We start from the raw sequence: 18,821 nt of genomic DNA, 5'->3' as shown, positions 1-18,821 counted from the left end.
ATCTTAGGAAACTGGTTTCCTAAGATGAGATGATTTGGTGTGTTGAAAATAACGCAATATTTGGTATAAAATTTTTTTTTTAATGTACTATTCATTTATATTCTTTAAGAGGAAAGACTAAAGTATGATAATCTGCAAAAATAAAAATAAATATTAGAAAAAAGAGTTTTTTGCGCCTTTTAAAGATGGCAGACGTTTTCTAGGTGAAAAAGCAAACAATAACGAATAAAAACTTTTAATATATTAAAGAAGATAAGAAACAAAGTTTTTCATATCATAAACATTTGGATGTTGAAATATAATCTTTATTATGTTTAATATGTATCAATAAATAACCTTTCGAGTCAACAATGATAATGAAAAATTAATGAAAAGAGTTGAAGAATTAGAAAATAATAAATCAGCACCTACTTACGCAAACGTTACATGGGCAGATGAAATAAAGAAATCTCCTGTACGAATGCTCATAATAAATACTGTTGCAGGCGAAACGAAGGAAAGAGAAAAAAGAGAAAATAACATTGTAATATTTGGAGTAAAAGCTTCAGACAAAGAAGACAAAAGTAAAGTTAAAGTAGACGACAAAAAGACTATAAAAAAAATTATTAACAAATTTAAAGTTAAAGTAAGCACACAAAGTATTATAAAGTTAAGATCAAACAGTGACAAACAAGCCCCGTTTATAGTTATATTAAAAGATAAATTTGAAAGAAATTCAATATTAAGAAAAGCAAAAGAATTACGTGACTCAAAAGAGTATGAAAAAGTTTTCATCAAGTTTTTATTCAAGAAACTTACTTAACGCAACATGTTATAAAATCAACAGATATAGAAAGTTCAATTGAAACCACAAAGTTACTATTTAGAAGAGGAAATTATAAAAAATTTACAGAGTTTTTGATAACCATAATTGGAGCGAGGAATTGAAAAATTTAGACGTCAATCAGAATTATTTAAAGTTTATTAATATTTACGAAAAAGGTTGCAATAAATGCATACCTAATTTAAAATCGAACAAAATAAATTTCAGAAAGTATAAAAGATCTTTATGGATGAATGCACAACTTAAGCACTAAATAAGACTGAAGAGAAACGTTTGGTATCGTTACAAAAATTCGTTCTTAAAAAAAGGAGATTGCTTAAAGGTTGACAACTACAGACCAATCTCTTTAACCTCGATAGTATGCAAGCTAATGGAAAGTTTTGTCAGAGATACAATAATGAAACACCTTGTTGATAACAATTTAATAATCAAAAACCAAAAAGATCTTATAAAAACAAAAAGCTGCCTTACAAATCTACTAGAAACCTTAGAAATGCTTACTAATCTTAAAGAAAAGGTATCTGTGCTGATATTGCCTTTTTAGATTTCGCAAAAGCTTTCGACTCGGTTGCACATAGAAGATTAATTCTCAAATTGGAGTCAATCCGTATAAAGGGGTTATTACTTAATTGGTGTGAGTCGTTTTTGAATAGCAGAAAGCAAAGAGTAGTTCTAAGAAAATATGTATCAGAATGGGAAACTGTAAAAAGTGGAGTACCGCAAGGATCAGTTCTTGGTCTTTTACTTTTTGTAATTTTCATCAATGACTTAACACAGGGTTTGTATAACAAAGCTAAATTATATGCAGATGACTCAAAAGTGATAGCAAAAATAAATAAAAACGATAAAAATTCGCATAATAATTCCCTTCAAGACTCTCTTCGAATGGTCGACTAAATGGCTATTAAGCTTTAATAGTAACAAATGATAACAAATAGTGATAAATGAAAGATTATGCACATAAATTATGATAATCCAAAAAATAAATACACACTAAAATGCAATATTGAAGAATTAGGAACCTCTAGAAAAAATCTTAAAGAGACATCGTTAGAACTAGACTTAGGTGTATATATTTCAAATGATTTCAAATGGGAACATCATGAGTCTTATTGTTAACAAAGCTAATAGTAAGTTAGGGTTATTAAAACACGCGTTCAGCTATATTGACAAACGTACTATGAAATTATTATACATATCACTCATGCGACCTCACTTAGAGAGTATGCATTTCAAATTTCCCCTATTTCTTTCCATAATTTGTATTCATCGAAAGATAAAAATAAATACATTTAACAGAATAATAATTTTATTAAGCACCCCATTTTTAAAACAAATATATATATATATATATATATATATATATATATATATATATATATATATATATATATACATATATATATATATATATATATATATATATATATATATATATATATATATATATATATATATATATATATATATATATATATATATATATACAGTATTGGACAAACCATTTGCAACCAACATCGAACAATGCTAAAAAGTGTTCCTGATTTTACATGTCTTAAAAACAAAACGAACTATACTACCACAGCAAACAGTTCAGGAGTCTGGAATCATAGCATGCCGTGACATGAGCAATCAGCTGACAGATGACATCACACAGGCAGAATTTCGTTGACAAGTGCCATTTTGCAGCGGATAAAACAAGTACAACTTTTTTGGTTTGTTTCATTTTCTTAAGTCTGGTCCGTGTCAACGTCACGGAAGTTTTTTAATAATTAAAGGAAGTATCCAGAAGTTTCCAGAAGTTTCCAGAAGCATGCAGAAGCTTCCAGAAGTTTCCAGAAGAAGCATCTGGAAGCATCCAGTAGCATCCAGAAATATCCAGAAACGTTCAAAAGCATCCAGACGCATCCAGAAGCTTCCAGAAGCATCAAAAGGAAGCATCTAGAATCTTCCAGAACAGGTTCACACAGGTTCATTTTACTATATAAGAGACATGTAAATCAACATGTAATTCAGTCAGTATATGGAAGTCAATCAGTCAGTATTATCAAGACAGTTTATCGAAGTGAGTTTTATCAAAGTGTTTTATCGAAGAACATAATACAAGAAGTGAAATACAACAAGTGTTTCATTACATCAATACAGTCCACATCCAACCAAGACGTTGTGTTTCACAGAGCATTATTGTATCAACACAAGGTAAATGTAACACGGTAAGCCTTGAGAAGCGTGATTATTTATTTTTAATTTCTTTTATGACTTCAAGTGCAAAAATAGTTTCCGACAGTCTTGGATTGGAACTAAGAAAGAAAATTATTGGCGATTACGTAAGTGGAATGTCACAAAAAAGTATTTGTGATAAATATCGCGTGAAAAAATGGACCGTATCAAGACTATGTTCCAAATATCGTTCTACGAAGAAGTTGGCAGCAGATAACAAAGGTGGAAGACCGCATTCCACAACTTCTAGAGAGGATTCTATGATCGTCAGATCCATCAAGAAGGATCCCTGGATATCATCAGTCGAGATACAAAAGCAATTAGAACTGCCTGTATCGGACCGAACAATCAGACGACGTGCTGTTGAAGCCAGGTTGTTTTCTCGACGCCCTGCAAAGAAACCGCTGATTTCACTAAAAAACCAGAAGAAAAGACTCCTGTTTACTACATCTCATATTGACTGGAATGTGCAGAAATAGCAAACTGTCCTGTTCAGTGATGAATTGAAGTTCAACATCATTGGAAGCGATAGCATTTGCCGTGTACGTCGACCGGCCGGAAAACGCCTCCATTAACGTTACTGCCATAAGACCGTGAATCATGGTGGAGGCAATGTAATGGTCTGGGGGTGTTTTTCTGCTAACGGTCTAGGTCCAATACATTGAAACGATGGAATAATGGACCGTTTCATGTATAAAAATATCCTGAAAAATGTTATGTTACCTCATGCTGAATGGAATATGTCAATAAAATGGTTTTTTTTAGCAAGACAACGATCCGAAACACGCTGCAAAAGTATTCAAGCAGTGGTTTCAAGACAACCACCTATCGGTGATGGATTGGCCGCCTTAATCTCGGGATCTCAACCCTATCGAGAGCCTGTGGGAGATCGTCAACCACAGAATTAATCGTGAAGGTGTTCGTAATAAGGATCAACTGTTTGAACAAATCCAAAAGGCCTGGGCAGCGATTCCACAAAGTTTCATTGATCACCAGATCGAATCTATGCCTCGAAGATGCAAGGCTGTGATCAACAACAAAGGATTTGCCACGAAATATTGATAGCGAAATACAGCTTGGTCAACATTTTGTCGAGTTGCACTTGTTTTGTCCAGAAGGAAATTAACTTTTTTAAATACTTTTGATTAATTTATTAATTTTCGTGTACAAATAATGAACTTTGTGATGAATAAAACTTGAAGAACCTTGTCTCTAAACAGTTACATAGTTATTTCTCTAAATTGAAAAAATGGAGCACTTTTATATAAAGAAACCAAATTAGCATTATTTGGTTGCACTCGTTTTGTCCGATACTGTATATATGTATATGTATATGTATATGTATATGTATATGTATATATATATATATATATATATATATATATATATATATATATATATATATATATATATATATATATATATATATATAATATATATATATATATATATATATATATATATATATATATATATATATATATATATATATATATATATATATATATATATATATATATATATACGCTAAAGATATTAGACCAATACTACGCTAAGGATATTAGACTTATAGAAAGAGTCCAAAAACGAACAAATAAAATTTTGTTTCCAAAAGGTATTAACTATGAACAACGGTTACAAAATATGGAACTTTCAAAGTTGTTTAATTTATATTAAACAACTTTAAAGGTTGCGAGGCGATCTTATGCAGATGTTTAGATTTCAAAACCATATAGATAAAATAAACTGGCATAACAAACCTGAAAGAATAACTAATACTACGAGGGGGCATGATCAGAAATTAAGAAGACAATACGTAAGAAACTCACTTTTTAGGCATAACTTCTTCACTAACCGTGTTGTAGAAGTTTGGAATATCCTAGATCAAGATGTTGTTAATGCAACTTCTATAAATGTTTTTAAAAACAAAATAAAATATTCTTAAAGCACCTAAATAACGTAGTTATTTAGGTGCTTTAAGAAGTCCAAACGGTCTTACCACAGAGCACCGTGGAATAGCATTTAACTAGGAAGTTCACCCCTCCTTCCTTATCAATGATAAATATATGACTAGAACTGTCTTCGAACCAGTAACACCCAATTCTAAAGCCAGAACTCTAACCACTTCACCACGACTGCTGTACTAGATTTAAATTTATTGACAGATTTTACACTTCATTTAGTAATCTTTTAGTGTTCAAAAGTGTAATGACGTAAAATTTTTACCCTCCCAAATAAGGGGGTTGTCCGATCATAATATTGTATCCTTATCAACCTTGATCAAAGGGCCAGCAATAAGATTCAATTATACTAACAATATATAGTAGCAATACTAACACTCTAATATCCGAGTCTAAATAAATTTACAAATGGCAACTGAATTAATAATTATTTAATTAACCATCACTCTTGCAAAATGGACGCAAAGCCTAGAAACAGAAAATGACTTTAAAGAAAGCTCGTCTAAAATTAAAAAAGATGATTGAAAATAGATAGATTTGTATTATTTAATTTTATTCATTTTTCGTTGAGGAAGTGCAAAACAATAAAGTTAAACACGGTTTGATAGAGTTTAATCATTAACTCTCATGGTCACCTTGTTTAAATAAGTTCTGTGAATTTTTAATTTTTGTACTTGACACAATTTTAAGTGCGACAAGCGGTTTAATTTCAATAGTTTAACAGATAAAATGTCTTTTCACATTAATTACCTTCTCACTGATGATAGCAATTTGAACGTAAGAAATAAGCCCTTATAATCAACAAGTATTTATTAGTTCCATAGTATCAAACATTAATCAGGTTATAACCATTAAGCATAATAAAGCATAAAGAGTCTTAACTGCGGTCTACGCAATCATTTTAAAACTAAAAATCTGATAAATACATAAAATCTTCTTTAATATCTCCAGAAAAAAATACTCATGAAAACAAAACACAAACAACTATTATAAACGCCGGTAATGCAATTTGATTCTAACGCCAGAAAAAATAGCAAATAAAAACTAAATAGTTCAAGAGTACGCGTTTAAGTGTTATATATTTGCTATCAGATCAGGTTTTATGTGCAAACACTCCAATTTAAAAAGACAATTTTCAGATAAAATATTTTTCAAAACATCACTAGCTGAAACATAATTATCGATTAATTTAGAATTTAACTTTACTTATATCAAATATAAATTACCATGACAGATTTACAAGGTTTACTTTTTAAAAAAGCTTTTCATTAGAGAATTTAATTATTATATCATTATAAACTCTTGTTTGATTTTATCGTCCGCAAAGTTACTTTTCGGAGTGATTCATAAATTACTTTATGATTCGAAAAATTAATTTAGCAGTACAAGTCAATATGTTCGAAATTATATGCACGTTGTGCTATCTAACAATAATGGAAAAATGTTTTAATTGCGTATTGCAAAACTTCCAACATATCCCACGCTTCTTAAGATTGGTACAAATAACAAAAATAAATTAGAAAAGACCACAATCTTTCAAATTGTTTTTGATAATAACATCGGTGACAGCATCAAAAACAAACTGAATGTTGTTTGTATCTGTTGCGCACGTGAAATGTGTATAAATCTCCTTCTCTCCTTTACGACTATTTAAATTTTCAAATTGAAGTTGAATATAAGACCCTGCTTCATCGTATGTATTTGCACCTAATCAGAACAAAAGTGTTATACTTTTTCATCAGTAAAAAAAAACTCACACGCACAAAAATAGTATATTTACCCATATATTCAGGAAAGCATGTTGTTAATGGTGATTTCTTTATTTTTTCAGCAAATAAATCCTTTTTATTCAAAAATAAGATAATGGAAGTATCCATAAACCATTTGTTGTTGCAAATTGAATCAAACAATTTCATACTTTCATGCATACGATTCTAAACAAAACGAAAATAAATTTCTTAAACCTTAGAAATGAAGAAATTCAAGAGAAATTACTGCAATAATAAAGAAATTAAAAACAATAAAGAACAATTCCAACAATATAAGAAAGGATAAGTAATAGTCATTATATTTATAATCATAAAAAAAAACATAAAATTTTGTCCTAAAACTGTTGTCTGCAGACTTCAGTATTATTAAAGAAAGTACCATGATTTTACATCATGTTACTTTCTTTACACCCATAATGAGAAATAACTAAAAATTTAAAATGTGGTAAAATAGATACACAGGTAAAATGATAATGGGATAAAATGGGTGTAAATAATATTTTTATATTCTTAATACATTTTATTAAAGTTTTATTGGAAAATCATAAGCCACATGGCATATACCTGAGTTCACTTTCGCTTTTTAATATAGCATTATACACTATACAAGTACATATGGATGGTTTAGCATCAAACCAGCCTATACAACAAATATGTTGAAATAAGATATTAGACGCAAAGTTTAAAATTTTTTTACAAAAGCTACTAAACCAAAAAAACATAAAAGCAATTGCTGTTCAGTGCACTTAAAAATTTTAAGTAGAGCATATTGGTGTTTGCAAAGCAACACTACATAAATCGTCTTTAAAAAAAAACTAATTATTTTCAACTTTGTTGTATTGGCTGGTTTGGTGCTCAACCATCCATATAACAGTTATTTATAATGCTAATTATTTACATTATGATCATAGTTCAAATTTGTTTTCCCTGAATAGCCAGGGTCAAACATCCCCATCATAACTAAATATATTTTATTTGTATCCTTTTTGCTTGTAATAATTTGTTCAAAGAACAAATTATCATAGATAATATTTTATTATAGATATAGATATCAAATATTATAGATACTTTATATAAAATACTGCTCGAATAAATTATCAAATACTTCATGAGTATTAGTGCAAGATAATTGGTACATATGATCACAGAAAACTAATGTTAAAATTTTGTGTGTTGTAATAAGTTGAATTTAAAATGTTTAGATTACTGTTTAACTTTTGTTCAATTACAGATTTTATTAGGTATCAAACCATTTTTAATGCAACACACAAAATTTTAACAGGTATCAAATCGTTTGTAATACAAACACACAATAATTAAACTAACATTTGTTGGTATCTCTCAAGTTTGCTAAATAGAAAAATACCAGCAAATTTTGTAAATAAGCTAAGGCATGCTATCGGAAAAATCTGCCCACCTTTTGCAATGTGGTAAAGCTAGTTAACGGTCGTTTTTTAAAATTATTTTTTTGTGTGTGGTAGTGTTTGTATAATAGAACATTTTGGCAGAAAAAAATAATTAAAAATTTAATTTAGTTTCAAAATGTCAACCGAGCAAACTAAACAAAGATTTTTGATTGTGAACAAACACTTAAAAAATCCAACTTTATCGAATAGAAAGTTGGCGAAATCATTAAAAATATCAAGAAGAACTGTAGATACTGTTCTTAAACGGTTTACAGAACAGAAAACTATTCAGAGAAAATAAGGAAGTGGTCGAAAAAAACGCACAGCAAATCCTAGAGCTCTCGAACGGTTGGAGACTTCAATGGAAGAACATCCTGATTGGTCTGATAGATATCGAGCGAAAAAACTGAAGGTTTCCAATTTTTTTGTACATACTTCAGTATTGTTTTGGCCTGATTTAGCCACAATACACTACTCAAAAGATGCTTAAAAGTTTTACGATGATAATGGAGTGATGTTGGTTCCAAAAAATATGAATCCTCCAAACTGCCCCGAATTACGTCCTATTGAAAAATATTGGGCCATCATAAAAAAGAAATTGAAATTAAGTGGAAAAACAGTAAAATCAGCTACAGATTTGAAGAAAAAATGGGATTACGCTGCTAAAACTTACAAAAACTACTCTGTCCAGAAACTTATGGGAGGCATCAAAAAGAAAGTCAGAATTTTCTGTAAAACTTAATTTTTTTTTGTTTTTTCCCTGTTAATATGTAATCTTTACAGTCTTAATTTTTCAGAAATATATTGATTTAAATACATTTAAGCTTTCTTACTTCCTTTTTTGATCAAGAAAGGTGGGCAGATTTTTCCGATAGCATGCCTTAATTTCAAGACTAATAAATTTCAGGCTTGGAAAAACTCCTTTTTTAGATTTTAAACTTTTGGATCAATACTCTATCTTTTTTTTTTATCTAGTTATTGTATTTTACATTCTGGTATAGTATTTTTGATATTTCATGCCATGCTTTTATAACCTAAATATTTGCATATAATTAACACTAAATTACTTGTATTATCCAGAATACCGTTGACTTAATATAACCCAACATTTACACAATGTTATAAACTTTTTGTTTGTCAGAGTTGAAAAACCATTGCTATGATAAACAAAAAGTTTTCTCTTTTCAATCGTTTAGAACAGATCTACTTGGATAATCATTCATTACTGACCTCTCATGGAAACCATATATACAGTTGAATGCAAAGTTAGCATCTGCTAAGGTTGCTTCTCTTTATGGTGCTTGCTATTATCTACTCCTGATTCCATTCTCTGCATTAACAAATCTCTTATTTGTTCTTGAATGGAACACTAATGATGTTTTTTCTCTTCTGAACAAGGTTCAAAAACGCATAAAAAACATACTTGGACCTGCTCTATCTGCCAAGTGTGTGCCCTCTCCCATCATCATAAAATCTCTTTCTCTTATCTATAAATACAATCATGGTTGTTACTCAAGCAAGCTATCATCTCTAGTTCCATCAACCAAAACTCATTGCATAATCCTCATCATTTAGCTAAGTTGCATCCTTTTACCTATCCCTTCATGCTCTAAAAAATTTTATTCCCCTTTTTCCCCCCTGCATTACAATGCTTTAAAACTCTCTCCTATCTTCATGTTTTCCTGACTTATACAACCTACAACTTTTCAAGTCTTCTATCAACCGTTTCCTTGATTTTTTAACAATTCTTTGTTTTCTCAATTTAATAGTGGTTGCTTGCAGCCTTGTTAGGAAAGAATCAGTTTAAATAAATAGTCAGCCTATGCTAGCCAAGAACATATACAAAATTAATCATACTTTGGCAATTATTATATAATATTATAATCAGGCTTGGTCAGGAAGGTGTGCGATTTTAAGCCTTTATATGGCCACGCAAATAATATTTTGTTTTGACAATTTGACCACGTTTTTTAACAAATGCACTGAGAAAAATAATTTTTAATTATGTTGAAAATAAATAACTTTGACACGTTTATCTTTACTAACGTTTTTATATTAGCAAAATGCATTTAAATAAAGCAGCTAATGATTTTAAACTTAAAGTATCATTGAAAGTCGTGTAAATTTTTATTTGCATTGTTTAATTATATAAGTTTTTTTTATAATTAAAATTAAAAAAATATAAATTATATATATATTCAAAAAAAATTAATTTTATAAGTAACAACTTAAAAATTTAAATTTGATAAGTGACAACTTTAAACAGAGATGGTCTCTTAATAAACTATATACAAGAATCATTAAAGTTAATTTACTTGAAAAGTAGAGAAGTTTTATTGAGAAGAAAAAAAAAGACAAACTTTTTTGAAAGCCATTTAAATTAAATAACTTTGATCTCATGTTTTTATATTATTGAAATGCATTTAAATTAAGTAACAAATCATTGCTATTGATTTTTTTTTAAAATATTTATGAATACATATTTTTCGCATAATATTATATTATAAAAACATTAGTAAAGATAAATGATTCAAAGTTATTTTTTCCATAACCTTATCATTAATAGTATAAACTTATCGTTATAGTTTGTTATTTATTTTAGTTAAGTTTTAATTTAATTTTTATTTATTTTGGTTTTAGTTAAGTTGATTTTATTTTATTTTTCACTATTTTTTTTACGAAGATTTATTTGCTTCTTTTAGGATAAGTTTTTTTTTCCTTCATAGTTAAGTTAAGATAATTTATATATAAAATTTTTTTTTTTCATAATTAAGTTAAGATAATTTATATATAAAATAATAAAAGTTTCTTCATAATTAAGTTAAGATGTATACAAATTTTAAAATGTATACAAATTATCATAATATTAACAGCTGTGGTCAAGTTTTCAAAATCAAATAGTATTTGTGTGGTTATATTATGACGTAAAATTGCACGCCTTCCTGGCCAAGCCTGATTGTAATTATATTTAGCATCCTAGTATAATCCAAAATCTAGCTAATAAAAAATACTGTAGTGAGTGAAACCGTTAAATTATACTGAGTAAAAACGAAAATTTAAATAAAATGAATATATTATTTTATATTCAGTATTATAGAAAAAAATCAAATGAAAGTTTAATGCAATTTAAAACAAAGTTATTTTATTTGATCTAGACTTTAATGCACTTACTGTTTCCTCATCTTCAGCTAGAAGAAGATCATAACCACTGAGTGCAACACAAAATATAATAGCTGTCACACCTTCAAAACAATGGATCCACTTTTTCCTTTCTGAACGCTGACCTCCAACATCAAACATCCTTAAAGATAATAACTAAAAATTTTTATTTGCATCTATTTCTGAGCAAAATAACTTTAACTCAGAAATAGATGCAAATAAAAATTAGAAATACATTCTAGATTTAAATAAAAACTAAAAAGAAGCATTTTATTCTTGGAAAACTGTTGTGGAAAAAAAAAATTAAACAAAAATTATATTATTTAGAATATATATACTTGAAATGAAGTTCTTTAAAAACAAAGTGTGTTTCAACAATTCCAGTTGTCTTTACTCTGGTTCTAAGAACATCTTGTTGTGTTGGAACATAGTCAGGTGCACCAATTCTATCCAAATCTGACAAGTAACTAAGCAATAGTAATTTTAATATATATTTATATAAATAATTTAACTTAATATCAATGTGAGACCTTATTAAGTCAATTTCAAACTTACAATCCTGCAGAGTCATTTAGCTGATATTCACGGGAACGTTGAAAGCATTGCTGTACCCCTTCATCTCTCCATAAACGCTTCATGATTGCAATAAGCTCTGGTGTAAAACTTCCATCTTCAACACCACTTGCCAGTGAAAATAGCTGTCTGGCATCTTCCTTTAAATGAAATAAAATTATAATAAAAATATCAATCAAGTGAACAAAACTGTTGTTGTCAAAGGTAAATCTTCAACAATTAAACAATTCTTCAAAGCAAAAATCTTTTTTATAATTTTTAAGTGGAAATATTGTTTAATTGTAACTATATGACTAACTTTTTCAAATAGTAAAACACTTATTATAGAACAACTGTTCAATTATTAATGTTTAATTACTTATAAACAAGAGGTCAATAATTAGTTATATAGTAAACAGATAAGAGATTTTGTCAAGTTTGTCAAGCAGTTTAAATAAAAGTGATCTTGATTACACAAAATGTAAAGAAACTGAAGGATAAAAAGATTAAGAGTGATTATAATGATAAAATTAAGTTTATATTAATTTCAGACCTGAGCTGACACAAAGACAAATAAACAAACAATGCTTCAAGTTTAAAAAATAAAAAACAACCAGTTTGAGATTAAAATACTTTAAGAATATTACAAAAGCATAAAAAGGATACAATTGATAATGAAAAAATTATATAAAAGTTTTAATTGTTAAGATTAAAAATATATTTATATAATTTTGAAAAATTTAATTTTTACTTTTTTTTCTGTTTGCTATTAAACATATTCCAATTATATTGAAATCTAAAGACTTTATACCTATATATGCTTTTATCTACTTTTAATTTAATTATATAATATAAATAAGATAAATTTTATTATGCAATACAAATATAAAACAAATAAACCATAAAATTGTAAAACAAATTTGAAATATTAACCTGATGAATGCTGTTTTAAAAAGTCTAAAATTTATCCAAATGTAGATTATAATATTTTATAATTACAACAAACCATTATATTGTTTAACTGATGCACAGTTATTACAATTTAAAAAATAAAATAAAAAAATAATTATTGAACAAATTATAAGAAAAAAAAAAGTTTTGTTAAATAAAGGAGTATAGTTAAATGTAACAAAAATTTTACAGCTGTTTAAAGAAAAATACACAAAATAGAAAAACTAACAGTATTTACAAATAAACTTAAATAATTCATTCACTAAACAGATGTCTTTCAATAATGATAATACTTCAATAATGGAAAAATGATTGAAACTTGTTCAAATAATACCTGTCTATCTGGATTTGAAAATTCAATATTTAGTGTTCCAAGAGCTCTAATAATTGCTAACATAGATTGAATAGTGTTACTATAAACGACTGGTTTATATTGAAAACATTCATCACTTGTATAACCAGACTCATGAATTATTCTAAAAATATATGTATAGAAATATCAATAAAAACCAAAAGATTTTAAATATAGATGAATTTGTGGTCAAAAGTAATGTCTGTATTTCTACCTGATGTTAAATATTAGGTAGAACAATTATTTCAATTTCTTTAAATGCTTAAAAATTTAAGAAATTTTATGCTCATCAAAGATATGTTTAGTAAAACATTGCCTGAAATTTCTATTTAGTAATTATTATCAAAAACAAACATTAAAATTTACATAACCTTTTCTTTATATAATTTAGAGATATAAATTTAATAAAGTGTGTGTGTGTGTGTGTGTGTGTGTGTGTGTGTGTGTGTGTGTGTGTGTGTGTGTGTGTGTATATGTACACACACACACATATATATACAAAGAGTGGACAAGCAAAAGCAGATTAACTCCTTTTTTTTTTATAAAACATCTTGAACATTGCCTTTAAACATAATTTCTTAGTCTTTCAACAACTTTAAACATAATTGTTAGAACAAAAGTAAAATTTTGAAATAAAGAGTTTAATCAGCTAAAAGCCCTGCACTTTTTTTTTTAAAAAAAGATAACACCTTTTTTTATAGCTACCCTATTTATATATATATATATATATATATATATATATATATATATATATATATATATATATATATATATATATATATATATATATATATATATATATATATGGTTTTACATTTCTGCTTTTCATATAGTATAATTATTTTATAGCTTACTTCATTTGTTTGACTATTGTACTCTTTCCAGATTCACCAGCACCTATAATATAAAATAAACTTGTGTATGTTTATTTAAATAAAAAAATAAATACATAATACATACGTACATTCCTGATGAACCTACTGATGGAGAAACAAGTTGTTGAAAAAAAAAGTTAGATAAATGTTTTTTTACTTATTGATTACTACTATTTTTAAAAAACATCAAGCACTTTTTGTAGAATACTCTATTGATTTGACATATGATATATATATATATCAAAAGTTTAAAAATGGTTCCAAAAGACTTCCAAAAGAGAGAGGATTTTTAGTAGTCAAGTATTTATTATTTTTAACAACAATTTGTTTCATAATAGTTTATGATGACTTTAATTTAATTTTAAACATTAAAAAAAATTTTTTTTTAATGTTTAAAATTAAATAAAAGTCATCATAAACTTAAACTTAATTTTAAACATTAAAAAAATGCAACATCTTTTATGAAGCATAACCTTAAGAAGATCTCCTCATTTGATAGCAGCATCAACTTTAGCTGAAGCTCAAATATTAAAAAATAATCTAGTAACACTAGATGTTTCTAAAAGTAGTTTCTGTTTTCTTAAAAAGAGACATTAAAATAAAATTGTCTCTGGGCACAAAAATGTTTCAGCAAACAAATTGTTTGCTAAAACATTTTTGTTGCTAAAACGTTTTTTGTCGGATGTTTATGAAAAAGTTCTTAAAAATGAACTATTACAGTTGATAAAATATCAAAATATTTTACATTAACATAGAATTTTAATGTAAAATAAATAAAAAATTGAAAAAATTAAATAAACATGTAAATATAAATAAATAAATCATTTCCTATCGAAATCTAGTTAATGGAAAATAATTGAGTATGAAATTAAACTTGTTTGGTGTCACATTTTATTAAAAGTCAAGAAGCATTCATTGAACATCTAATATATTGTGACAGCCAATATGTCTTGCAGGTCTATATAAGTTTAATTGTTGCAATTTACTAAAAATGCTTTTAAAATGCTTATACTAACATCATCATTGCAAACTCTGTAGTTTTGTCAAATTATTATATATTCTAATATACAACTTATATCATTAGATCTAAATTAGCTAAAATATTTGTACGAATAATTTATGTTCATAAATATATTTTATGTTGGTATATATATAAAATATTTAAAACCCAATTAAATTGTATTACCCAACGTTATAAAAAACCTATGCCTTGTTATAAGGTTGGGTAATACAATTAGTAGAAATACAGATATAAGCTTAAATTGTTTTCAACTTCAGCAGCTTTAATTATTTTATTAAATAACATTTTTGGAACATTTTAATTATTTTATTGAAAAATACAAAGGCATAGCCAAAAAACAATTATAAATATTTATAATTACAAGAATATCGAGTAATAAGATAAAGCCTATTTACCATAATCTGATTTATTTTCAGAAAAATAAAATTTACTAATATAGGAACTAGCCAAGTTATTTTGAATGGCTTTTGAGGCAGTAACAATATAAAATTTAATGTAAATTTCGCAAATCTAATTTTTTTAATAAATAAATTACTTAGAGATTAGCAGCTAACTTTTATTTAAAGATATTTATACTGAATAGCAAACTGCAACTAGTGCACATCTAATATGTATGTGCAGTTGTGATAAACAAAGATTCAACAAAAATATGAAACAATTTTATTTTACTTTAATAATAAAACAGATTAATAATTCTATTAAAATTTTCAATAACAAAACATTTTTATTTACGTAAAAACAAAGATTAGGCAAACAATTTAAAAAACAGTTTCAAAAAATACTTGAAACAGCAGTTTCAATAAAGTATTCTTAAATTTCTATCAAATAAAGTTTTTTTTTTTTTTAAAAAAAAAAAAAATTTTGAATAATAAGCTATAAAAAAATATAACCAATAAATAAATGAACATTGTATGGATGTAACTGTTATATGCTTTTCATCAATAAAACCAACAAAAAAATCATTATTTAACTACAGCCTTAACAATTTTCACAATTTTATTATTAAAATTCATTATAAAACTTAAACAGGACACTTACAGCATATATAATGTCAGATAAAACTAATTGTATTGTTAATTGTAGAACACAACACTTATCCACAGGTTAGTGATCTATCAACATACTGTTTTGAGGAATAGTTTGCTTTAAATTTATTATTAGCTCAAAATTGGCAACAAACATGACTACATAAACAATAAGCATTAAACGCTTAATTCAATGATTTTTTATTTAAAATTAAAACATTGTTTTAAACTTTTTTTTTTTTTTTTTTAAAATCTTTTTTAATTGAATCTTTTAAACACAACTTAAAACTTTTCTTTCTTCTTTCATTTATGAAAGTTTTAAAGTGTCAATATTGGATGGAAAAAAAAAGAGAATATATAAAAATATATATCTTTATAAGTAATTTTAAAAACATAAAAAAGAATAAGCAAAGATTCTATTAAAATGAATGGTTTCATAATCATATTTGTTGACAAGTTATTTAAAAACTGTTAAGCCTTTTTATGTACTATAATTCAATAGTCATCACCAAGTTTATGCAAATTCTGTACTTATTTAATACAAATAAAACTATACACTAACTAAAACCATACCTTAATGAAACCCTGACCTAACCCTTGAGGGTTGAGGTCAGAGTTTTGTTAGGAGACGGTTTTCAATAAAGAAAAAACTTTATGGTTAGGTTGAGGATTAGGGTATGGCTTTCAATAATACTTATTTTGCATATCAAATCAAATCAAATCAATATATTTTCACTTTAATAATAACTGTATATATATACAATTGTGCGGGACATTTACAAACAGTTATAAACTGATGACGTGTAAAGACCTAATAAAAGTAAGGAAGCATAAAAAGTAGGTATAGTTTATAATGGACTTTTGGGTTTCTGAAATACATGTCTGCTTACATTTATAACAGACAATTTGTTTAAGCAATAAACAAACAAAAAAATTTAACAATTTATGACAATTACAGATTTAAATATTGAAAACAGCTAAAAAAATGTAGGCAATAGTTAACAAAAATTTCTTCCCAAAATCAGGTACTAAAAGTCTTACCTAAAAGCAAAAGTTTTACTTCTCTTGCATTTCTTTCTCCGTCAGCTTTTAAATTTTTATCGATCATTTTACTTCTCTCTACTGCCTCTTTGTCAACCTGACTTATAGTACAACCCATTTTTAATCTAATATTTTTAATTACAATGTTTTTACGGCTATTACTTTGATTCAATAATTAAAATAAATCTTAACACTTTTTCAGTGAAGAATATACACCCAGCTTTGTACAATCTAATTGCATACAAAAAGATGGAAGTCTTGAAATTTCTAACTTTTAAATTTTTCCTAAAAAAAAACAACATTCAATACTTTTTTACAAAAAAATAAACATATCTTAGTAACAAGGTGAAAAAAGCCAAAATTAAAATTTATTTCGACTAAAATTTTGAGATAGTTCTGGTTTGTTGTTGTTTTCTTTGATTTATCATTATTAAATTTGAACAGTCCTCGCAACAATCAAAATGGCGATCCAAATATAGAAAATCCGCCTTTGATATTCGAAAGACAGTGTTAAAGTAGCATTATCAACCAATCAATTAATTTCAAGAAATGCAACGAAAAAAACACCCGCTTTGAAAATCAGGCAAAAACTATTTTATTAAGTAAAATGTCTTGAGGCATAAAGACTTCATTTTTCAATAAAACAAAAATCAATTGAAAAATGTTTTAATTTTTTGAGAATAGATAGTCGAAAAATATCCCATCCATTTTTTTTTAAACAAAACCTGCGGTACCGCATAATATTTTAATTGTTCAAAACCATCCATTTTATCGTCAAATGCAATTTCGTCAGATAAAATTTATTCCCAAATAAGTCTTTTAATGTCTGGCGTTCGCAATCAGTAGCACAAAAAATCACTTATATAAAAAACGTTTTTTTGATAAAAAAGCCCCGAGAAAGTGAAAAAACTCACGGAAAAAAATTAAACATATTTTTAAAAATTAATTAGATTTATACACATAGTTTTAAAGATTTCCTTACTTTCGAAAACATCGTTAATTCAAATGAATTATGTTTGAATAAAATATAAAAAACTTTTTCTAAAAATTTTAAAAATGAAACCAAAACTATTTTTAAAAATTTTCAAAATTAACTATTTCCCCCTGATTATTAAAACCGAGGGGAGTTGAATTTTTTAAATAGTTTCGCCTTAGCTTTTTTAAGCGCATATTTTGACGTATATTTAATTGAGATTGAATCAAAAGATTCACTAAAAACGCGAGAATTTATTTGCAATAAAACATTTTTAACGTATAAATAAAATTTTATTGACTAAAATAACTTTAATAAAGCTAGTTACCCTAAGCATTATCCCGCCTGCATTTTCAACAGTGTTTGTGTGTGAGTTTGTGTGTGTGCGTATATATATATGTATATATATATATATATATATATATATATATATATATATATATATATATATATATATATATATATATATATATGCACGTTCTGGTAAACATCCTCAGAATCCGGATATTTTTTCCGGATAATCACTACTTAGGAGCGTTAAATGCATACAAACAATAAAAAACCAATACCGATAATTTCAAAATTTTTATAAATTACCATCAAGTTAATATTACTCATAAAACAATTATAGACAAAGACATCTGCAATTTGTTTTAATAATCATTTCATTATTGTTCTTCAGGTAATATAAAA

General features: G+C 26.5%; 1 protein-coding gene across 1 annotated transcript; it reads right to left on the bottom strand.

Moving 5' to 3' along the window:
- Positions 1–6,136: 6,136 nt before the first annotated feature.
- Positions 6,137–17,621, bottom strand: gnai4 (guanine nucleotide-binding protein G(i) subunit alpha). Its single transcript, XM_065813103.1, has 8 exons — positions 17,156–17,621; positions 14,048–14,090; positions 13,176–13,317; positions 11,894–12,051; positions 11,677–11,805; positions 11,351–11,480; positions 6,785–6,938; positions 6,137–6,711 (listed from the first exon to the last, which is right to left on the bottom strand). The coding sequence occupies exons 1-8, from the start codon at positions 17,271–17,273 to the stop codon at positions 6,521–6,523; spliced, it is 1,065 nt and encodes a 354-aa protein (XP_065669175.1). The 5' UTR covers positions 17,274–17,621; the 3' UTR covers positions 6,137–6,520.
- Between the last annotated feature and the right edge of the window lie 1,200 nt (positions 17,622–18,821).

This window comes from Hydra vulgaris, chromosome 12, assembly GCF_038396675.1.
Source record: "Hydra vulgaris chromosome 12, alternate assembly HydraT2T_AEP".
NCBI lineage: Eukaryota > Metazoa > Cnidaria > Hydrozoa > Anthoathecata > Hydridae > Hydra > Hydra vulgaris.
This window is presented reverse-complemented; position numbering and strand designations above follow the sequence as displayed.

Coding starts and splice junctions, on each gene's coding strand:
- gnai4 (XM_065813103.1), bottom strand. CDS start 17,273: ATGGGTTGTACTATAAGTCAGGTTGACAAAGAGGCAGTAGAGAGAAGT. Junction 11,806..11,893: donor CTAAATGACTCTGCAGGATT/GTAAGTTTGAAA, acceptor ACTATTGCTTAG/TTACTTGTCAGATTTGGATA. Junction 6,712..6,784: donor ATGCTTTCCTGAATATATGG/GTAAATATACTA, acceptor TGTTCTGATTAG/GTGCAAATACATACGATGAA.